General features: G+C 49.9%; 1 protein-coding gene across 5 annotated transcripts in view; it reads right to left on the bottom strand.

Annotated features, from left to right (window-relative positions):
- The window catches only part of MORN3 (MORN repeat containing 3), a 32737-nt gene that overhangs the window by 1214 nt on the left and 7638 nt on the right, over window positions 1-23885 (bottom strand). The window contains exons 1-4 of one of the 5 annotated variants that reach the window (XM_065524950.1): window positions 20537-20602; window positions 16573-16728; window positions 6197-6354; window positions 956-1115 (exon numbers count right to left, since the gene is read on the bottom strand). In XM_065524950.1, coding sequence (XP_065381022.1) covers window positions 956-1115; window positions 6197-6354; window positions 16573-16717 — 463 coding nt within the window. In that variant the 5' untranslated portion in view covers window positions 16718-16728; window positions 20537-20602. Of the gene's footprint in view, window positions 1-955; window positions 1116-6196; window positions 6355-16572; window positions 16747-20526; window positions 20603-23885 lie in introns of those variants that run through there. The other 4 variants (XM_045366113.2, XM_065524949.1, XM_045366112.2 and 1 more) reach the window with 4 other exon arrangements.

Consider the following 23885-nt stretch of genomic DNA (forward strand, 5'->3'; position numbering starts at 1 on the left):
CTGGGATTATAGGTTCGTGCCACCATGCCTGGCTAATTTTTTTATTTTTGTAGAAATGGGGTTTCTCCATGTTGGCCAGGCTGGTATTGAACTCCTGACCTCAGGTGATCCACCCGCCTCGGCCTCTGAAAGTGCTGGGATTACAGGCAGGAGACACCGCGCCCAGTCTGTTTTTATTCTTTTAATTATTTTTAAATGTTTTTTAAAATTTTTTTCAGATGGAATTTCGCTCTTGTAGCCCAGGCTGGAATGCAATGGCCCAGTCTTGGCTCACCGCAACCTCGGTCTCCCGGGTTCAAGCGATTCTCCTGCCTCAGCCTCCTGAGTACCTGGGATTACAGGTGCCCACCACCACACCCAGCTAATTTTTGTATTTTTAATATAGATGGGGTTTCTCCATGTTGGTCAGGCTGATCTCAAACTCCTGACCTTATGATCTGCCCGTCTCTGCCTCCCAAAGCTCTGGGATTACAGGTGTGAGCCACTGCGCCCGGCCTTTTTTTAAAAATTGAGATATAAGTTCATATAACATAAGTTGACCATTTTGAAGTGTATAGTTCAGTGGCATTTAGTACATTCACAATGCTGTGCAACCATTACCTCTATCTACTTTCAAAACGTTTTAGTCACCCCAAAAGGAAACCCCGTGCCCATTAAGCAGCCATTCCCCATACCCGCTAACGTCACCATTCCCATAGTCCTAGGCAACCATTAGTCTATTTTCTGTCTCTATGTGTTCTAAAAATTTCATATAAATAGAATCATATATATGTGAACTTTTGTGACTGAGGGGAGGGATAGGGTCCTCTTCCTCTCTTGTCCCACATTGACACAAGGGCCAGTGTGGGACAAGAGTGTGGGGTGTGGCCTGTCTCTGTGGGACCAGATGGGCGTGGCCAGCTCGCTGCCGGGGGCGTGGTCATGTGGGCGGGGCCGGCGGGGGCGGGGTACTCACTCAGGCGCAGCATGCCGTCCCCGTTGGGCTTGTCGTTCTCCCACTGTCCCTCGTAGATGTCGCCGTTGCTGTAGTACATGCGGCCCCACCCGCTGCGCTGGCTGCCACACCACTCACCCTCATAATACTCCTTGGGTCCGAAAAACTGGATCCCATAACCCTGAAACCACCAAGATGCTACTACTCAGGCCCCCCCACCCGCCAAACCAGGAAAGCCTGCTGTCCTCCCAGGCACCCCCAGAGCCACACGCCCCAGCTTCTTCCTTCTTCCTTCTTCCTCAGCCCTACGTCCAAGCGGAGGGTCGTGTTTTAGCGGAGGATCGTGTCTTCTTTTTTTTTTTTTTTTTGAGATAGAGCCCCGCTCTGTCACCCAGGCTAGAGTGCAGTGGTGTGATCTCGGCTCACTGTAACCTCTGCCTCCCGGGTTCAAGTGATTTTCCTGCCTCCGTCTCCCGAGCAGCTGGGATTACAGACACACACCACCACGTCCTGCCAATTTTTGTATTTTTAGGAGAGACAGGGTTTCACCATGTTGGCCAGGCTGGTCTTGAGCTCCTGACTTCAAGTGATCCGCCCGCCTCAGCCGCCCAAAGTGCTGGGATTACAGGCATGAGCCACAGTGCCTGCTGATAATGTCTTGAAGGATCTCCCCATGCTCTGTTTCTCTCTGTCCCTCTGCAGCCGCCTCCATGCAGCCGGTCATTAAACTCCCTTCTCACTGACCTACCCTCTCCTCTCTCATCCCCACCCCACCATGCATCATGCAGCCCCTACAGCGCCAGAGGATTCTTTAAATCGCCCATCTAGGCTGACTCACTTTAGGAGGCTGAGGTGGGTGGATCACTTGAGGTCAGGAGTTTGAGACCACCCTGGCCAACATGGTGAAACCCCATCTCTACTAAAAATACAAAAAATTAGCTGGGCGTGATGGTGGCACCTGTGATCCCAGTTACTCGGGAGGCTGAGGCAGGAGAATCATCTGAACCTGGGAGATGGAGGATGCAGTGAGCTGAGATCCTGCCACTGCACTGTACGCTGGGTGATGGAGTGAGACACTGTCTCAAAAAAAAAAAAAAATCGCCCATCTGATCATGCTCGCCCCCCTCCAACTCTTCTTTTGACCCAGAAAAATGAACATAAATACCATACTTAGCCTGGCGCAGTAGCTCACGCCTGTAATCCCAGCACTTTGGGAGGCCGAGGCGGGTGGATCACCTGAGGTCAGGAGTTTGAGACCAGCCTGACCAACATGGCAAAACCCTGTCTCTATTAAAAATACAAAAAATTAGCTGAGTGTGGTGGCCGGCGCCTGTAATACTAGCTACTTGGGAGGCTGAGACAGAAGAATTGCTTGAACCCAGGAGTCGGAGGTTGCAGTGAGCCAAGATAGCGCCATTGCACTCCCGCCTAGGCGACAGAGCGAGAGACTGTCTCAAAACAAAAAACAAAAAACAAAAAAACACCACACTTAGTGTCCAACAGCAGGGAAACAAGGTCTGTTTGCAGATCACACCTGAGGAGGTTGGGTTGAGAAGCCACATCTACTCCTCAAAATCCTGATTTCCCACATATCCCTGAGGGCCCCTGCAACTCTTCTCCTCAATCCTGCCCCAGGGCAGACACACTCTGCTGTTTTTTTTTTTTTTTTTTTTTTTTTTTTTTTTTTTTTTTTTTTTTTTTTTGAGACGGAGTCTTGCTCTGTCACCCAGGCTGGAGTGAAGTGGCCGGATCTCAGCTCACTGCAAGCTCCGCCTCCCGGGTTTACGCCATTCTCCTGCCTCAGCCTCCCGAGTAGCTGGGACTACAGGCGCCCGCCACCGCGCCCGGCTAGTTTTTTGTATTTTTAGTAGAGACGGGGTTTCACCGTGTTAGCCAGGATGGTCTCGATCTCCTGACCTCGTGATCCGCCCGCCTCGGCCTCCCAAAGTGCTGGGATTACAGGCGTGAGCCACCGCGCCCGGCCACACTCTGCTGTTTTACATCTCCTTCCCTTTGCTATTTTTTGCCTCCCATCTTTCTTTTTTTTTTTTTTGAGACGGAGTCTCGCTGTGTCGCCCAGGCTGGAGTGCAGTGGCCAGATCTCAACTCACTGCAAGCTCTGCCTCCCGGGTTTTTACGCCATTCTCCTGCCTCAGCCTCCCGAGTAGCCGGGACTACAGGCGCCCGCCACCTCGCCCGGCTAGTTTTTTTTTTTTGTATTTTTTAGTAGAGACAGGGTTTCACCGTGTTAGCCAGGATGGTCTCGAACTCCTGACCTCGTGATCCGCCCGTCTCGGCCTCCCAAAGTGCTGGGATTACAGGCTTGAGCCACCGCGCCCGGCCGCCTCCCATCTTTCTTCCTTTTTTTTTCCTGGTTAACTCCTAGCGTCTTTTAGTGTCACCTCCTACAGGAAGCCTGCCCTGAATTCTCTCTTTTTGAGACAAGTCTTGCTCTGTTGTCCATGCTGGAGTGTGGTGGCACCACCATAGCTCACTGTAGCCTCAGCCTCCTGAGATCAAGCAATCCTCCTGCCTCAGCCTTTTGAGAATTTGGGACTACAGATGTGCACCACAACATCTAGCTAATTATTATTATTATATAGTTTTATTTATTTATTTTGAGATGGAGTCTTGCTCTCTTGCCCAGACTAAAGTGCAGTGGCGCGATCTCAGCTCACTGCAACCTCTGCCTTACGGGTTCAAGCGATTCTCATGCCTCTATCTCCCCAGCTGGGACTACAGGTGCACACCACTATGCCCGGCTAGTTTTTTTGTATTTTTATTTAGTAGAGACGGGGGTTTCACCATGTTGGCCAGGCTAGTCTCGAACTCCTGACCTCAAGTGATCCACCCCCATTGGCCTCCCAAATTGCTGGGATTACAGGCGTGAGCCATTGTGCCTAGCCTTCTGCCCTGAATTCTCTAGGCTGGGCTTAATGATCTTCCTCAGGGCACCCTGTGAAAACATCCCTCCTAACACCCTAACACCATATTCTTTTTTTTTTTTTTTTTTTGAGATGGAGTCTCGCTCTGTCGCCCAGGCTGGAGTGCAGTGGTGTGATGTCCGCTCACTGCAAGCTCCGCCTCCCGGGTTCACGCCATTCTCCTGCCTCAGCCTCCCGAGTAGCTGGGACTACAGGCGCCCGCCACCACGGCCGGCTAATTTTTTGTATTTTTAGTAGAGACAGGGTTTCACCGTGTTAGCCAGGATTGTCTCGATCTCCTGACCTCATGATCTGCCCTCCTCGGCCTCCTAAAATGCTGGGATTACAGGCGTGAGCCACCACGCCCGGCCCTAACACCGTATTCTATGTAAACTGGTTATTTGGGGCTTTCTCTTCCTACTTTGCCAATAAACAATTTGGGAGCAGAGAATACGAAACCTTGGGCTTTACCACTTGCTAGCTGTGTGACTCCAGGCAAGACTGAAACTGCCTTTGCAAAATTACGACTGAGACAGTGAAAGAGATTTAACTTAACTGACTCCATCTTGCTTCTAACCTCTAAGCTGTCCGTGTCCATTCCTGAGCTTAAGCTGAACTAACTTTGGGAGAAACTTGGTTTATAGTTTATAGTTTAAACAAAGACAGTAACAGCCGTTTCCCAAAGACCTCCTTCTTGCCTGGGGACTACATTGCCTTTGTAGGATTAACATTAAATACAAGATTATAAATTATGGTTTAGGAGTCATGCAGCTGGAAGCTACAAGATTCTGACCCTCCCTAAACTGCTGCTAAGATCAGTGCTGAAGATATTTTGCAGAACTTGCACTTGATGGATCAGCTGGCACCACCCAGATCAATAAACTGACTTATGTGATCTTGTGGCCCCCACCCAAAAACTCAGGGCAAAAAGATAGTTTTGACTCCCTGTGATTTCATCTCTGACCAATCAGCACGCCGGGCTCACTGTCTTTCCCCCACCCACCAAGTTATCCTTTTTTTTTTTTTTTGAGACAGAGTCTCGCTCTGTCGCCCAGGCTGGATCTTGGCTCACTGCAAGTTCCGCCTCTCGGGTTCACACCATTCTCCTGCCTCAGCCTCCTGAGTAGCTGGGTCTACAGGCGCCCGCCACCACGCCCAGTTAATTATTTTGTATTTTTAGTAGAGATGGGGTTTCACTGTGTTAGCCAGGATGGTCTCGATCTCCTGACCTCGTGACCCACCTGCCTTGGCCTCCCAAAGTGCTGGGATTACAGGTGTGAGAAACCACATCCGGCCCTCAAGTTATCCTTAAAACCTCTGCAGCCAGAATGTTCAGGGAGACCGATTTGAGAAATAATACAACTCAGGGCCAGGCGTGGGCAAGGTGAACCCCTTGGGCAGTTACAAGACACCTCATCTCTTCAAGCTTGTTTGCTTATCAATAAAACGGGCATGATCATGATGATGAGCTGTTGCTGTGAGAGTTAACTGAATATTAAATATGTGTTTCAGGCTGGGCGTGGTGACCAGGCGTGAAACCCTGTCTCTACTAAAAATATAAAAAATTAGCTGGGCATGGTGGCGGGCGCCTGTAGTCCCAGCTACTCGGGAGGCTGAGGCAGGAGAATGGCATGAACCTGGGAGGCGGAGCTTGCAGTGAGCCAAGATCACACCACTGCACTCCAGCCTGGGCAACACAGCGAGACTCTCTGTCTCAAAAAAAAAAATTTTTTTAAATATGTGTTTCAGGCTCACAATAGTAGTTGCTCAGTTGCAATATTGTTTATTATTGTGTCTCCATGACTGATGGTGAGGATTCCTCCACATTGGTGGGAGTAGGTGGAGGTAACCTGTGCCCAGCTTGGGTGTTTCTGGGCTGAGCACGTGCCTCTGGCTGGCTTCGGCTCCTCGGGACGCTCCTCTCTTGTCCTCTGCCCTCTTGCTCCCACTTTTCCTACCTCCCCTTCTATCCAGTCCCAGCAGAAGGGAGATTCTCAGAAAGAGATGCCTGGGGAAAAGAAAGCCAGGAAGCGAGGGGGAAGAGGGTGGAGGCAATTTTGTCCCTACAAGCCCGGCTGGCTCCTTGCAACCACAGGGTTTTGTGAGCTCCTCCCTGGCCTTCTCTTGCTTCCTGTTTCCTGGATTTTGTTCTGAGAAACTTTGCAATTCCTCCACCCCTTCCTTCTCCCACGCGCACCACAACCTTGTCCTCCTCCCTGTAGACCTCCCCTCTTTTTTCTCCCCAGCCTCTCTCGGCTCCCCCTACACACACACACACACACACACACACACACACACACACACATACACACAGAGCCTGGCTGGCAGCCCTCCTCACCGATTTCTTATCACCTTTCCACCAGCCTGAGTAGACTCTCCTGCATTTTCCTGTCTGTTGATCAGGAAGGCTGAGGGTGCCATAGCCGTCGCGCTTCCCAAACTTCCAGTCCCCTTCATAGATGGCTCCGTTCTTCTTCCAGACCTGTGTTCCTTTCCCTGGTGACACACAGATGGGCAATGCTACAGACGTGGCCGCCCAGGGGTGGGGGTGGTGTGCCTGCCTGAGCCTCAGGGGTCCCTGACTGGATGAATCTTGAGAGCTGGGACAGGCTCTGCGCATCATCCTAGACACCCAATTCCCAGGAGAAGGCCAAGAAAGTTTCTTTTTTTTTTTCTGAGACAGCATCTCTCTGTCACCCAGGCTGGAGTGCAGTGGCACCATCTCAGCTCACTGCAACCTCTGCCTCCCAGGTTCAAGAGATACTCCTGACTCAGCATTCAAAGCAGCTAGGACTATAGGCGTGAGCCAACACACCTAGCTAATTTTGTGTTTTAGTAAAGATGGGGTTCCATGTTGGCCAGGAAGGTCTCAAACTCCTGACTTCAAGTGATACGTCCACCTTGGCCTCCCAAAGTTCTGGGATTACAGGCATGAGCCACTGCATCCGGCCAGAGGTAATTCTCTTTGTTTATTGATTGGTGTCACATGTCTGTCTTTTCCAGGAGAATGTGAGCTGCAGGAGGGCACAGACTTTGGTCTGTTTTGTTCACTGCACTGAAAATCTGTGCCTGGAGACTGGGCGCAGTGGCTAATGCCCGTAATCCCAGCGTTTTGGGAGGCTGAGGTGGGTGGATCACCTGAGGTCAGGAGTTCGAGACCAGCCTGGCAATTTTGGTGAAACCCTGTGTCTACTAAAAATATAAAAATTAGCCGGGCATGGTGGCAGGCATCTGTAATCCCAGCTACTCAGGAAGCTGAGGCATGAGAATCACTTGAAACTGGGAGGCGGAGGTTGCAGTGAGCCGAGATGGCGTCATTGTGCTCCAGCCTGGGAAACAAGAGCGAAACTCCATCTCAAAAAAAAAAACAAAAAAACAAAACTGTGCCTGGCATGTTCTTGCGGGAAATCAGGGATCCTGAACGGAGGGACCGGCTGAAACCATGGCAGAAGAATGTAAATTGTGAAGATTTCATGGATATTTATTAGTTCTCCAAATTAATACTTTTATAATTTCTTACACCTGTCGTTACTGCAATCTCTGAGCATAAATTGTGAAGATTTCATGGACACTTACCACTTCCCCAATCAATACCCTGTGATTTCCTATGCCTCTTCACTTTAATCTCTTAATCCCATCATCTTCGTAAACTGAAGAGGATGTATGTCGCCTCAGGACCATGTGATGATTGCATTAACTGCACAAATTGTTTGTAGAGCATGTGTGTTTGAACAATATGAAATCTGGGCACCTTGAAAAAAGAACAGGATAACAGCAATGTTCAGGGAACAAGGGAGATAACCTTAAACTCTGACTGCTGCTGAGCTGGGAAGAACAGAGCCGTATTTCTCTTCTTTCAAAAGCAAATAGGAGAAATATCGCTGAATTCTTTTTCTCAGCAAGGAACATCCCTGAGAAAAAGAATGCGCCCCTGAGAGTAGGCCTCTAAATGGCCCCTTTGGGGGCGGCTGTCTTTTACGGTCGAAGCTGAAGGGATGAAATAAGCCCCGGTCTTCTGTAGCGCTCCCAGGCTTATTAGGATGAGGAAATTCCCGCCTAATAAATTCTGGTCAGACAGATTGTCTGCTCTCAAACCCTGTCTCCTGATAAGATGTTATCAATGAAAATGCGTGCCCGAAACTTCATTAGCAATTTTAATTTCGCCCCGTCCTGTGGTCCTGTGATCTCACCCTGCCTCCATTTGCTTTGTGATATTTTATTACCTTGTGAAGTATGTGATCCCTGTGACCCACAACCTATTTGTACACTCCCTCCCCTTTTGAAAGTCGCTAATAAAAACTTGCTGGTTTTACGGCTCAGGAGCATCACGGAACCTGCCGACATGTGATGTCTCCCTCGGACACCCAGCTTTAAAATTTCTCTCTTTTGTACTCTTTCCCTTTATTTCACAGACCAGTCGACGCTTAGCGAAATGGAAAAGAACCCACGTTGAATATCGGGGCAGGGGGTTCCCCCAATAGCATGTTGTAGGTGACTAATACCTGTTAACTTTTTTTTTTTTTTTTTTTGAGATAGAGTCTTGCTCTGTCACCCAGGCTGAAGTGCAGTGTTGTGATCTCAGCTCACTGCCACCTCCGCCTCCTGGGTTCAAGAGATTCTCCTGCCTCAGCCTCCCCAGTAGCTAGAATTACAGGCGCCTGCCCCCATGTCCAGCTAATTTTTGTATTTTTAGTAGAGATGGGATTTTACCATATTGGCCAGGCTGGTCTCTAACTCCTGACATTGTGATCCACCTGCCTTGGCCTCCTGTAATGCTGGGATTACAGGCATGAGCCACCATGCCCAGACTTTTTTTTTTTTTTTTTGAGACAGAGTTTTGCACTCATTGCCCAGGCTGGAGTGCAATGGCTCGATCTTGGCTCACTGCAACCTCCACCTCTCAGGTACAAGCGATTCTTCTGCCTCAGCCCACCTAGTAGCTGGGATTACGGGAATGCACCACCACATCCGGCTGATTTTGTATTTTCAGTAGAGACAGGGTCTCTCCATGTTGGTCAGGCTGGTTTCAAACTCCCAACCTCAGATGATCCGCCCGCCTCGGCCTCCCAAAGTGCTAGGATTACAGGCATGAGCCACTGCCCCGGCCTTTTTCTTTTTTGTTTTTAGATAGGAAAGGACTGGCTGTATTGCCTATGCTAACGTGCACAGCTCACTGCAGTCTCAACCACCCAGGCTCAAATGATCCTTCCACCTCAGCCTCTTGAGTACCTGAGACCACAGGTGCATGCCACTCCACCTGGCTAATTTTTTTAAAAAAATTTATAGAGGTGGAGTCTCTCTATATTGCCCAGGCTGGTCTCAAACTACTGAGCTAAAGCAATCCTCCTGCCTAGGCCTCCCAAAGTACTGGGATTACAGGTACAAGGCACCACACCAGGCATTTCTTTCTTTTAGAGATAGGGTCTTGCTATGTTGCCCAGGCTAGTCTTGAACTCTTGAGCTCAAGAGATTCTCCCTTCTCAGCCTCTTGAAGAGCTGGGAATACAAGCACACACCACTGCACCCAGCTTAATACATATTTAATGAAAGGATGAATAAAATATTTGTGGAGTACCTATATTGGCCAATTCAAGTCTGGGTCCTTGGTAACCCAGCAACAAATTCAACATTTTCCTTCTGAGCTTTGTGACCTTAACCAAGTAAGCTAATTCCTTGGGTCTCTCTGAGCCTCAGATACCTCAGCTGTAAAATGGGTGTAAGAATATCTTATGGGGGGGTTGGGTGCAGTGGCTCACACCTGTAATCTCAGCACTTTGGGAGGCTGAGGCTGGTGGATTGCCTGAGGTCAGGAGGTTGAGACCAGTCTGGCCAACACAGTGAAACCCCATCTCTACTGAAAATATAAAAAATTAGCTAGGTGTGGTGGTGGGTGCCTGTAATCTCAGCTACTTGTGAGGCTGAGGTGGGAGAACTGCTTGAACCTGGAAGGTGGAGGTTACAGTGAGCTGAGCCGAGATCACACTATTGCACTCCAGCCTGGGCAACAAGAGTGAGATTCTCTCTCTCAATCTCAAAAAAATAAAATAAAATCTTATGGGGACTGGGAGCAGTGGCTCATGCCTGTAATCCCAGCACTTTGGGAGGCCGAGGCAGGCTGATCACTTGAGGTCAGGAGTTCGAGACCAGCCTGGCCAACATGGTGAAACCTGGTATCTACTAAAAATACAAAAATTAGCTGGACGTGGTGGTACACGCCTGTAATCCCAGCTACTCTGGAGGCTGAGGCAGGAGAATCACTTGAATCTGGGAGGTGGAGTTTGCAGTGAGCCGAGGTCGCACCACTGCACTCCAGCTCGGGTGACAGAGTGAGACTCCAAGAAAGGAAGAAAGAGGGGGAGGGGGAGGGAGGGGGGAAGGAAGGAAAGGGAGAAAGAAAGAAAGAAAACGTGCCATTTGTGACAACATGGATAAATCTGGAGGACATTATGCCAAGTGAAATTAAGCCAAGCACAGAAAGACAAATACTGCATGATTTTACTTGTATGTGGAATCTAAAAAAGTGAAACTCATAGAAACAGTAAAATAGCAGTTACCAGGGGCTGGTGGGGTGGGGAAAATGTGGAGATGTTCTGTCAAAGGGTGCATACTTTTTGTTATAAGATGTACAAGATTTGGAGACCTAAGGCTGGGCACGGCGGCTCACCCCTGTAATCCCAGCAATTTGGGAGGCTGAAGCAGGTGAATCACTTGAGGCCAGAAGTTCGAGACTAGCCTAGGCCACATGGTTAAGCCCTGTCTCTATTAAATAGACACAAATTAGCCTGGTGTGGTGGTGCGTGCCTGTAATCCCAGCTACTCAGGAGGTTGAGGTAGGAGAATTGCTTGAACTTCAGAGGCAGAGGCTGCAGTGAGTAACACTGCACCACTGCACTCCAGCCTGGACAGAGTGAGACTCTGTCTCAAAACGAACAGGTCGGACACAGTGGCTCATGCCTGTAATCCCAGCACTTTGGGAGGCTGAGGCAGGTGGATCATGAGGTCAGGAGATCAAGACCATCCTGGCCAACATGGTGAAACCCTGTCTCTACTAAAAATACAAAAATTAGCTGGGCATGGTGGTACGCACCTATAGTCCCAGCTACTTGGGAGGCTGAGGCAGGAGAATGGCTTGAACCCGGGAGGCGGAGGTTGTAGTGAGCCGAGATGGCAGCACTGCACTCCAGCCTGGGCGATAGAGCACAACTCTGTCTCAAACAAAATGAAACTAGATCAGGAAGTGAAGAGGATTCCTCCATCCTGTCACTAAGATGCTGATAGACATGTGTATCATGCAGAGGTATACTTGCAGGAAGAGAGAAAAAAAAGGCCAGCCAGGGAGAAGCAGAAATAAGATGGAGAAGTTGTTCTAAGCCTTCCCTGAGGTTGGCTCCACTCCTGCCTTTCTAATAATTTACTTTTATGGGGTGCTTCGTTCTCCTGATTTGCTGACGCTGTCGTCTCGCACGTGGATGTCTGCAAGGGCCTCTGAGGGGTCTTGCTGCCCCCACCTCATTCACAACAAAATAGCCAGCATGGGTGTTACAGGACATGAATCAGATCATGTCATTCCTCTGCTGTAAATCCTCCCTGTGTCACAGAGTCAGATCCAAAGTTCTTACCGTGGCTGACAGGGTCCTGTATGATCTGACTACCGTTCTTTAGCCCACAACTTTTTTTTTTTTTTTTTTTTAGATGGAGTTTCGCTCTTGGAAACTCCCAGGCTGGAGTGCAATGGTGCGATCTCAGCTCACTGTAACCTCCTCCTCCCAGGTTCAAACAATTCTCTTGTCTCAGCCTCCTGAGTAGCTGGGATTACAGGCACCTGCCATCACACCTGGCTAATTTTTGTATTTTTAGTAGCGATGGGGTTTCACCATGGTGGCTAGGCTGGTCTTGAACTCCTGACCTCAGGCAATCTGCCTGTCTCGGCCTCCCAAAGTGCTGGAATTTCAGGCATGAGGGACCACGCTGGGCCTGTTTTTTTTGAGGCAGAGTCTTGCTCTGGCACTCAGGCTGGAGTGCAGTGGCATGATCTTGGCTCACTGTAACCTCCACCTCCCGGATTCAAGTGATTCTCCTGTCTCAGCCTCCCTAATAGCTGGGATTACAGGCGTTCACCACTTGACCCAGCTAATTTGTTGTATTTTTAGTACAGATTGGGTTTTGCCACGTTGGCCAGGCTGTTGTGGAACTCCTGACCTCAAGTGATCTGCCCACCTCGGCCTCTCAAAGTGCTGGGATTACAGGCGTAAGCCACCATGGCCTGCCAGCCCTCAACCTCTCTGACCTCCCCCTCTTCCTCACTCTGTTTCACCCACACCGTCCTCCTGGCTGTTCCTTGAACACCCCAGGTATGTTCCTCTGCTCCAGCTGGTCATGCCACCTTCTATCCTAGTCCCTGCCAACATCCACTCAGTTACTCCCTCTCTTCCAAAGTCTCTTTTTTTTTTCCCCCGAGACAGAGTCTGGCTCTGTTGCCCAGGCTGGAGTGCAGTGGCGCAATCTTGGCTCACTACAAGCTCTGCCTCCCGGGTTCACACCATTCTCCTGCCTCAGCCTCCCGAGTAGCTGGGACTACAGGCTCCCGCTAGCACGCTCGGCTAATTTTTTGTATTTTTACTTGAGACGGGGTTTCACCATGTTGGCCAGGATGGTCTCGATCTCCTGACCTCGTGATCCACCCACCTCGGCCTCCCAAAGTGCTGGGATAACAGGCGTAAGCCACCGTGCCTGGCCCTCTCCTCCAAGTCTTGACAGAATTCATCTGTTCACTGAGTTGAGACCACCATTTAATTCTGCAAACTCAGATTACCCTATTCTGTTTTTCTGTTTTCATACATGTATACCTACCACCTCTAACATAGTTTATTATTTACTTATTATATTTATCATTTGTTGTCGGTCTAGCCCTGCTAAACATACGCTTCATAAGAACAGGTATCTTTGTTTTCTTCACTGCTACATTTCCACAGAGTTTAGCATAGTTCCTGGCACATAGTAGGTACTCAGTACAAATTGTGAAGTCGGTATGAACTCGGTTATTCCTAATTCATGTGGACTCACTATTCATGCTACATATATTGGTGCACCCCTCCCCGCCGGGTGTTAGGATGGTGAGGATATAAGCAGTGACCAAGCATGGCACCCCCCCCTTTTTTTTTTTTTGAGAGAGAGTCTCACTCTATTGCCCAGGCTGGAGTGCAGTGGCGCGATCTCGGCTTATTGCAACCTCTGCCTCTTGGATACAAGCGATTCTCCTGCCTCAGCCTCCCGAGTAGCTGGGATTACAGGCATGTGCCATCATGCCTGGCTCATTTTTTGTATTTTTTAAATAGAGACAGGGTTTCATTGTGTTGGCCAAGCTGGTCTCAAACTCCTGACCTCATAATCTGCCTGTGTCGGCCTCCCAAAGTGCTGGGATTACAGACGTGAACCACTGTGCCTGTCCAGCCCCCACTTTTAAGCCATTTGCTGCTTGCCTCTGGGATAAAGGCAAATGTTATCACAGCCCGTGAGACCCTATATGGTTGGTGCTACTGACCTGCCCGCTCTCTCGCCCCTTGCTCACTCTATTGCAGCCACACTGGTTTCCAGTCTCCTTTTTTCTTTTTCTTTTTTCTTTTCTTTTGAGACAAGGTCTCACTCTGGAGTGTAGTGGCGCAATCATGGCTCACTGCAGCCTCTCTTAACTCCTGGGTTCAAGCAATCCTCCTGCCTCAGCCTCCTGAGTAGCTGGGACTACAGGAGCATACCACCATATCTAGCTAATTCCTTAAGTTTTCTGTTTTCTTTTCTTTCTTTCTTTTTTTTTTTTTTTGAGACAGAGTCTCACTCTGTTGCCCAGGCTGGAGTGCAGTGGTCAGATCTCAGCTCACTGCAAGCTCCGCCTCCCGGGTTCATGCCATTCTCCTGCCTCAGCCTCCCGAGTAGCTGGGACTACAGGCGTCCGCCACCTCGCCCGGCTAGTTTTTTGTATTTTTTAGTAGAGACAGGGTTTCACTGTGTCAGCCAGGATGGTCTCTATCTCCTAACCTCGTGATCCGCCCGTCTTGGCCTCCCAAAGTGCTGGGATTACAGGCTTGAGCCACCGCGCCTGGCCCAAGTTTTCTATTTTCTAAGGCCGGGCGCGGTGGCTCATACCTGTAATCCCAGTACTTTGGGAGGCCGAGGCAGACGGATCACCTGAGGTCAGGAGTTTGAGACCAGCCAGGCCGACATGGTGAAACCCCGTCTCTACTAAAAATACAAAAATTAGCTGGGTGTGGTGGCACATGCCTGTAATTCCAGCTACTCAGGAGACTGAGGCAGGAGAATCAGGCTTGACCCAGGAGGAGGAGGTTTCAATGAGTCAAGGTCATGCCACTGCACTCCAGCCTGGGTGACAAGAGCAAAACTTCGTCTCAAAAAAAAAAAAAAAAAGTATTCTATTTTGCAGAGATGGGGTCTTGCTACGTTGCCCAGGCTGGTCTCCAATGCCTAGCCTCAAGCAATCCTCCCACCTCACCCTCCTGAGTAGCTGGAACTACAGGTATGCACTGCCATGCCCAGTACCCTCTTAGTCCTCCAGAGCATCCCCCAATTCTGGCTGCACTGCCTAGCAGGCATGCCCCCTCCCTGGTGAACTCATTCACCTCCTGTTTGGTTCAGCTGGAACATCACCTCTCCCATTCTCTGTGTTCTCATGGCTCCTTCATGTCTCCTCTCTGGTCCCCTTCATATCCAGATGCCACCACCTGTAGCCCCTTGACCTTGAGTAAGTTACTTCCTCTCTCTGAGCGCCATGTGCCTCATCTGTAAAATGAGCATGTTACCTTCCTGGGCAGGTTCTCTGCAACACAGTAAGCTCCCTGAGGGCTAGGATTACACTGGATGCCCCACACAGGGCCTGGAATGGATTGGGAGCTCAGTAAGTGTTTGTGGAGTGAATGAATGAGCGGTGTGGGGATCCACCAGGCCACTCTGTCCTCAACTTCTGTGACGACTGTCTTGACTGCTTCCGATCTGCTTATACCACAGCAACTCACTTAAGCTTGGTCAAAGCATGTGTCTTGAAGAGAGGGGGCCTCAGTTCTCTGATGTCTGCTTTCTGCAGCCCCTGACCCATCGGCGTTAGGTCTACACCTCCAAGGTCTAAGGGATGGCAGGACTCACACAGATGGAAGCCCACTGTCCCGTCACAGATGGGGAGGCCAAGATCCAGTGAATGGGAAATGACTTACCTGAAGCTTCACAACTGCTCTGCAGTACAGCTGGGTTGTGCAGTGTACAGGGCTCTGTCCACAACATATGCCACCCACAAGAACTGAAAAATACACTCAGGCACTTTTTTTTTTTTTTGATGGAGTCTCGCTCTGTCGCCCAGGCTGGAGTGCAGTGGCGCACCGCACGTGGCTCCGCCTGGCCATTTTTGTATTTCTTTAGTAGAGATGGGATTTCGCCATATTGGCCAAGGTGGTCTTGAACTCCTGACCTCAGGTGATCTGCCTGCCTCCGCCTCCCAAAGTGCTGGGATTACAGATGTGAGCCACCTCACCCAGCCTGGAACTGGGATCCTAGCCCGGGTTTATTTGACTCCAAAGCACTTAACCCAGCAAGGCAGGAGAGCAGGGTGGTTAAGAGCACAGAATCAGGCCGGGCTCAGTGGCTCACACCTGTAATCCCAGCACTTTGGGAGGCCAAGGCGGGTGGATCACTTGAGGTCGGGAGTTCGAGACCAGCCTGACGAACATGGAGAAACCTCATCTTACTAAAAATACAAAATTAGTCGGGCATGGTGGCACATGCCTGTAATCCCAGCTACTCTGGAGGCTGAGGCAGGAGAATCGCTTGAACTCAGGAGGTGGAGGTTGTGATGAGCCAAGATCGTGCCATTGCATTCCAGCCTGGGCAACAAGTGTGAAACTCCGTCTTAAAAAAAAAAAAAGCACAGAATCTAGCCAGGCACAGTGACTCCCACTTGTAATCCCAGCAATTCAGGAGGCTGAGACAGGAGGATTGAGCCCCGGATCTTGAGGCTGCAGGATCTCGAGGCACCACTGCACTCCAGCCTGTTTTTCTGAGACAGAGCAAGGCCTTGTCCTCTCAAAAAAAAAAAAAAAAAAAAAGAGTACACAGTCTGGAATTGCAAGACTGGAGTGAGCAGCAGTACCACATTTAAAAATAAAAGCCTTTTTTCTTTCTTTTTTTCCCCCAATCAGGATTTAGTTTGTATTAACAGGACCCCTTTGCCCCCTGCTGGTCAGACTTGAGCCCCGGCTCCTCCTCCTCGGGGGATGGAGTAGGGGGTCCTCCCTTGTGCCTGGAGCTCAGCCCTCTGCAGAGCATCACAGATGAATGCAAAGCCCAGAACCCCGCGGCAAGCTGGTTTCGGGGGGATTGTCTTTTCTTGTTGCCAGCCAGCCCAGTGCTTAACCCAAGTCTCAGAAGGCAGGAATTGAGCCCCCTAGGTCCCAGAGCCCCGGGGACAGGCCAGTTTCTCAAGACCCTCTGTCCACTGCTGGTCCTGAGACCCTCACTCTGTTGAAGTCAGGGCTGAGTTTGTTCAGAAGCCCCAGCATGTGGAGGCCCCCAGCTGGCCTGGGCCAGCACTCATCCTGGGGGAGCCTTGGGGACACATCTCATATCCCCAGTGAGCTCTGCACGCTGCCTTCCTGGCCCTGTTGCCCACTGTGGCTACGACCCCACTCTGGCCGCCCGTCCTGGAGTCCCACTCACCGTGTTTCACGTTGTCCTTCCACTCGCCCACATAGTAGTCGCCATTCACAGCGTAGACCTGGCGCCGCAGGCCGTTCTTCTGGGCCTTCCGGTCCCACCCCTTCCACAGGGACTCCGACTTTTTCGGGCACTTAGAGACTGGCATGGTGGCTGCTTCTGCAAGGATGGAGGGTGCTGGAAAGGGGTTAGGAACATCTGGGGCTCAGCGTGCCCCGCGTAATGCTGGGATCCTGAGCTCAAGTGGGGCGAGTCATGTGTGTTCTGAGTTCCCGGGGCAGGTGAACGGCCCTTGGTGGGGATCCTTTAGTGCTGGACTGACCTTTGGCTGGCCCCTCCCTTGCCTCTCCCAGGGGGCCCCTCCCAGGGGGTCTGATGGCACAATCACTTGGGAATCTAGGGAGACCAGTAGAGCAGGAGGGTTTGTGATGGCATCAGGGAGAAGCCGCCCCCAGGGAGGGGGTGGCGGTCATGTATACGTGTATATATATATATTTTTTTTGATGTCTTCTAAATATTTTCATTTATTTATTTATTTATTTAGAGACGGAATCTTGCTTTGTTGCCCAGGCCGGAGTGCAGTGGCACCATCTCAGCTCACTACAACCTCTGCCTCTTGGGTTCAAGTGATTCTCCTACCTCAGCCTCCTAAATAGCTGGGATTACAGGCGCCCACCACCACGCCTGGCTGATTTTTGTATTTTTAGTAGAGACGGGGTTTCACCATGTTGGCCAGGCTCGTCTCGAATTCCTGACCTCAAATGATCCACCCACCTCAACCTCTCCAAGTGCTGGGATTACAGGCACGAGCCACTGAGCCAAATATGAATCCAAAATATGAACCCAAAATATAGGTTACATATTTTGACAATCACACCTAGGAGTAGGGAAAAATCATTCCAGGCAAAGAAAACAGGCAGAGCAAAAACTGGGAGTGGGGAAACAATCTCAGGTCCCAAATTCTATGCCGTTGGGATTTTTTCCCCTCCCATTTCCAAATATCACATGTACTATTATTAATCTTTATATGTAAATTAACTCACTTGGCAGAGGTTGCAGTAAGCCGAGATCATGACACTGCACTCCAGCTTGGATGACAGAGTGAGAACTTTTCTCAAGAAGAAAATAAAAATAAGTTAACTCACTTTAAAAAATCAATACATGCCGGGCGCGGTGGCTCAAGCCTGTAATCCCAGCACTTTGGGAGGCCGAGGCGGGCGGATCACAAGGTCAGGAGATCGAGACCACAGTGAAACCCCGTCTCTACTAAAAATACAAAAAATTAGCCGGGCGCGGTGGCGGGCGCCTGTAGTCCCAGCTACTCAGGAGGCTGAGGCAGGAGAATGGCGGGAACCCGGGAGGCGGAGCTTGCAGTGAGCCGAGATCGCGCCACTGCACTCCAGCCTGGGCAACAGCGTGAGACTCCGTCTCAAAAAAAAAAAAAAAAAAAAAAAAAAAAAAAAATCAATACATATATTGAAAAAAGGAGGGCCAGGCGCAGTGACTCATCCCTGTAATCTCAGCACTTTGGGAGGCCGAGGCAGGTGGATCACCTGAGGTCAGGAGTTCGAGACCAGCCTGGTCAACATGGTGAACCCTTGTCTCTACTAAAAATACAAAAATTAGCCAGGCCTGGTGGCATGCGCCTATGTAATCCCAGCTACTCAGGAGGCTGAGGCAGGAGAATCGCTTGAATCCGGGAGGCGGAGGTTGCAGCGAGCTGAGGTGGCGCCATTGCACTCCAGGTTGGGTGACAGAGCGAGACTCAGTCTTAAAAAATAATAAGGCCAGGCGCAGTGGCTCACACCTGTAATCCCAGCACTTTGGGAGGCCGAGGAGGGTGGATCACAAGGTTAGGAGACCGAGACTATCCTGGCTAACACTATGAAACCCCATCTCTACTAAAAATACAAAAAATTAGCTGGGCGTGGTGGCAGACACCTGTAGTCCCAGCTACTTGGGAGGCTGAGGCAGGAGAATTGCGTGAACCCGGGAGTTAGAGACCAGCCTGAGCTTTTAGTGAGCTGAGATCACACCACTGCACTCCAGCCGGGTGACAGAGCGAAACTCCATCTCAAAAAAAAAAAAAAAAAAAAATTAATAATAATAATAAGAAGAAGTTAACTCACTTTAAAAAATACATATATTGAAAAAAGGAGGGCCAGGTGCAGTGGCCCATGCCTGCAATCCTAGCACTTTGGGAGGCTGAGGCTGGTGGATCGCCTGAGGTCAGGAGTTTAAGACCAGCCTATCCAACATGATGAAACCTGGTCTCTACTAAAAATATAAAATTAGCCAGGTGTGGTGTCCCATGCCTGTAGTCCCAGCTATTCCAGAGGCTGAGACAGGAGAATTGCTTGAACCCGGGAGGAGGAGGCTGCAGTGAGCCGAGATTGCACCACTGCACTCCAGCCTGGGCCAGGCAGAGTGAGACTCTGTCTCAAAAAAAAAAAAAAAAAAAGGCCGGGCATGGTGGCTCACACCTGTAATCCCAGCACTTTGGGAGGCTGAGGCGGGCAGATCACAAGGTCAGGAGATCGAGACCGTCCTGGCTAACATGGTGAAACCCCGTCTCTACTAAAAATACAAAAAAATTAGCCTGGCATGGTGGCTGGCACCTGTAGTCCCAGCTACTCGGGAGGCTGAGGCAGGAGAATGGGGTGAACCCGGGAGGCGGGGCTTGCAAGGAGGCGGAGCTTGCAGTGAGCCAAGATCGCGCCACTGCACTCCAGCCTGGGCCACAAAGCAAGATTCCGTCTCAAAAAAAAAAAGAAGAAGAATGGAGACTTTACGTATCATTATTATAAATAGAAAACCAGTAGCAGGTACCCTAAGGCAATGATAAATGTAAAAATAAAAACATTGAACGAACCAACTTAAGTCTTAGCTAGATGCTATGGCTTAGAGTAGGTTGAGCTCCAAGGTCTCTGTTAAAAATAGGAATTAGTAAGGCTGGGCGCGGTGGCTCACGCCTGTAATCCCAGCACTTTGGGAGGCTGAGGTGGGCAGATCACGAGGTCGGGAGTTTGAGACCAGCCTGGCCAACATGGTGAAACCCCGTCTCTACTAAAAATACAAAAATTAGCCGGGCGCGACACCTGCAATCTCAGCTACTCGGGAGGCTGAGGCAGGAGAATCCCTTGAAACTGGAAGGAGGAGGTTGCAGTGAGCTGACATCCCGCTACGGCACTCAGCCTGGGCGAAAAGAGCAAAACTCCTTCTCAAAAAAAAAAAAAAAAAAAAGATTAGCAAATGTTAAAAGAGGTGTTAATGTCATGTAATCACCAAACTGACTCTCCTTGGCTTACTCAGAATTGTAAGAGAACCCAGACTCTAATAACTTTCTCATGATGTCATTGGATGTTACTTCACACCTCATAAGTGTAACCTAAAATCACCCTCCATCCCACAGTTTAGGGAACATAGGTTCTACTCCAAGGAGGCTGTGGTCTTAACACGTGGCTGTTGACAGGAAATGAAAGTCGGCCCAGGTTGTTTTGGTGCTGAGTAACAGACCACCCTGGCGGCACGGGGGCTGCCGCCTGCAATCCCAGCACGTTGGGAAGCTGATGTGGGAGGATCGCATGAGTCCAAGAGTTGGAGACCAGCCTGGGAAACCATAGTGAGACCTTGTCTCTACAAAAAAAAAAAAAAAAAAAAAAAAAAAGAAAGAAAAAAAAAAAAGAAAAAATAAAAAAAATTAGCTGAGCATGGTGGCGCAGGCCTGTAATCCCAGCTATGCGGGAGGCTGAGGTGGGAGGATGCCTTGATCCTAGGAGGTCGGGACTGCAGTGAGCTATCATCCGGATGCCACTGCATTCCAGCCTACCGGACAGAGGGAGACCCTGTCTCAAGGGAAAAAAAAAAAACAACAACCCACAATGGAAGGGGGAGGAGCCGGGAACCAGACGGCTTGGGGTCAGCAGTCCTGGCCCGCCCCACATGCGCCCGGCTCACCTGCGCTCACCTGCGGGATCGCAGCCTTTAGCTTCAACTTACTGCAGCTGCGGGCGCCGCGGGCCCGGCCGGGGTCGCTATGGCAACGCGCCGCCCCAGCCTAGCAACCAGGCAGTGCCCGCCCCTTCCTGCAGAGATCCGGTAGCGGCAAAATTTGATCGTCAAACTTACGTCACACTTTGTTTTTTATGTTTTGTTTTGTTTTCTTTTTTGAGATGGAATCTCACTCTGTCGCCTAGGCTGGAGTGCAGTGGCGCAATCTCGGCTCACTGCAACCTTCGCCGCCCGGGTTCAAGCGATTCTCCCTGCTTCAGCCTCCCAAGTAACAGTGATTATAGGCGCCCACCACCACGCCCAGCTAATTTTTTGTATTTTTAGTAGAGATGGGGTTTGACTAGGCTGATCATGAACTTCTAACCTCAAGTGATTCGCCCACCTCATCTCCCAAAGTGCTGGGATTAGAGGCGTGAGCCACTGTGCCCTACCGTCACATTGGTCCTTAGCCTTATAGGAGTCTGGACTGCTTTGAGCGTCTCATGGGAGCTCTAGAGACCCCCCCAAATCCTGAAGGGTGCTTTCTCATTACCCTACACAAGTCGGCTTCAGTCACTCTTGGCTCACACCCTCCAGGGGCTCCCCTGGTCACTCAGCGTAAAAGCCGCAGCCCTTCCAGTGGCCTTCAAAGCCCTGGTGATCTGCCGGCGCCTCCCCTTTCCAATCAGACCTTGTCCCCCCCACTCCTGGCACCCGGTCTCTGCTCCAGCCACATACTTGCTTCATTGCTGTTCCTGGAAAATACGGGGCATGTTCTGGCCTCGGGGCCTTTGCCTCTCTTGTGTCTGCTGCCAGGACATCTGTTCCTCCGGAAAGCAGCCTGGATCATTCCCTTCTTTCCTTCAGGGCTTTATTCAAAAATCACCTTCTCAGTGAGGAGTTCCTGGAATCACCCTATTTAAAGTTGGAATTTCCATATACACTTGCCAACCCCCTCATTTCTGTTTTATGTCCTCTTTAGCACTTGGCACCACCACACATACACCCCTTATTTATTGTCTGTCTCTTGGAAGACAAACATTTTTTTTCTTCCAACTTCTATTTTCAATAAAAATTTCAAACACAGAAAAAAAAAATAACTACAATGAACACCTGTTACTGCCTCTGCCTATTTTTACCAATTACTGGCATTTTGCCCTATTTGAAAGCAGAAAAGTTTTCGTGCTTTCTTACTGCCATCTCTGTAGGACCTAGAAGTGTGCCAGACACACAAATTTGTTCAGTATTTGTTGGATGAATGAATGAGTGAATGAATGAATGAGGCGCTTTCAGGGACTCCCACTGTGGGAGTTGCTGGTCCTCAGGTTAAGGATTCCTTCTACCGGTAGCGAGTCTTCCTCTGTTACCCAGGCTGGAGTGCAGTGGCACAGTCTCAGCTCACTGCAGCCTCTGCCTCATGTATTTAAGCGATTCTCCCGCCTCAGCCTCCAGAGTAGTTGGGATTACAGATGCTGGTCACCATGCCCGGCTAATTTTTGTATTTTTAGTAGAGGCGGGGTTTTACCATGTTGGCCAGGCTGGTCTCCAGCTCCTGACCTTAGGTGATCTTCCCACCTCGGCCTCCCAAAGTGCTGTGATTATAGGCGTGAGCCACCGCACCTGGCCTTATTATTTTTATTTTTTGTTTTATGTATTTATTTTTATTTTTTGAGACAGAGTCTCACTTTGTCACTCAGGCTGGAATGTAGATCAGCCGTTACCTGTGGGTCACCTGGAGGGTGTCAGCTCTGGGCACTCGCAGCTGTCTACCCAAACAGGTGAAGTGGCTTCAGTAACTCAGGGACTTACAGTCTACTGGGAGAGAGAAGGGTGCACCCCATGAATTAAATATAAATGATGCAATAAGGCCGGGTGTAGGGGCTCGTGCCTGTAAACCCAGCACTTTGAGAGGACTTACTTCAAGGCCACACAGACTTCGAGGTGATGTTTTTCCTTTTTTTTTTTTTTTTTTGAGACAGAGTCTCGCTCTGTCACCCAAGCTGGAGTGCAGTGACGCGATCTCAACTCACTGCAAGCTCCACCTCCCGGGTTCACGCCATTCTCCTGCCTCAGCCTCCCAAGTAGCTGGGACTACAGGCGCCTGCCACCATGCCCGCCTAAGTTTTTTGTATTTTTAGTAGAGACGGGGTTTCACCACGTTAGCCAGGATGGTCCCGATCTCCTGACCTCGTGATCCACCTGCCTCGGCCTCCCAAAGTGCTGGGATTACAGGCGTGAGCCACCATGCCCGGCCGAAGTTTTTCCTTTTTTTCTTTTTGGTGATTTCTTATTCTGGTAGTATATACATAACATTAAAGTTACATTTTATTTTTGTCCCAGCTACAAACTTATATTTTAATCATTTTTAAGTGCACAGATTAGGGGCATTAAGTACATTGACAATGTTCTACAACCATTACCTCCATCCATCTCCAGAACTTTTTCATCTTGCCAAACACTCAGTCCCTATTCAATGCTAACTCCCTGTTCCCCCTTCCCTTTCCTCAGCCCCTGGCACTCACCATTCTGCTTTTTTTTTTTTTATTTTTTCCTGAGACAGAGTTTCACTCTTATTGCCCACACTGGAGTGCAATGGCGCATTCTCTGCTCACTGTAACCTCTGCTTCCCAGGTCCAAGCCTTTCTTCTGCCTCAGCCTCCTGGGTAGCTGGGATTACAGGTGACCGCCACCACGCCCAGCCAATTTTTGTATTTTTAGTAGAGATGGGGTTTCACCATATTGGTCAGGCTGGTCTCGAACTCCTGACCTCAGGTGATCTACCTGCCTCGGCCTCCCAAAGTGCTGGGATAAGTGGCATGAGCCACCGTTCCTGGCCAGTGCTACACATTTTTTAAACAATCAGATCTTATGAGAACTCACTGTCCTGATGACGGCACCAAGAGGGATGGTATTAAACATGAGAAACCGCTCCCATGATCCACTCACCTCCCAGCAAGCCCTACCTCCAGCATTGCGGATTACATTTCAATATAAGATTTGGGCAAGGGCGCAGATCCAAACCATATCATAGAAGTAGGGTCTCATTCTGTCACCCAGGCTGGAATGTAGTGGCGCGAACATGGCTCACTGCAGCCTCAAATTCCTGGGCTCAAGTGATCTTCCTGCCTTGGCCTCCTGAGAGCAGGGATTACAGGCACACACCACCACACCCAGCTAATTATCTTATTTTTTGTAAAGATAGGGGGTCTCACTGTGTTGGCCAGGATGATCTCAAACTCCTGGGCTCAAATGACCCTCCCACCTTGGCCTCTCAAACTGCTGGGATTACAGGCATGAGCCCCCACACCCGGCCTTATTGCATCATT

The sequence above is a fragment of the Macaca fascicularis genome, chromosome 11, assembly GCF_037993035.2.
Source record: "Macaca fascicularis isolate 582-1 chromosome 11, T2T-MFA8v1.1".
NCBI lineage: Eukaryota > Metazoa > Chordata > Mammalia > Primates > Cercopithecidae > Macaca > Macaca fascicularis.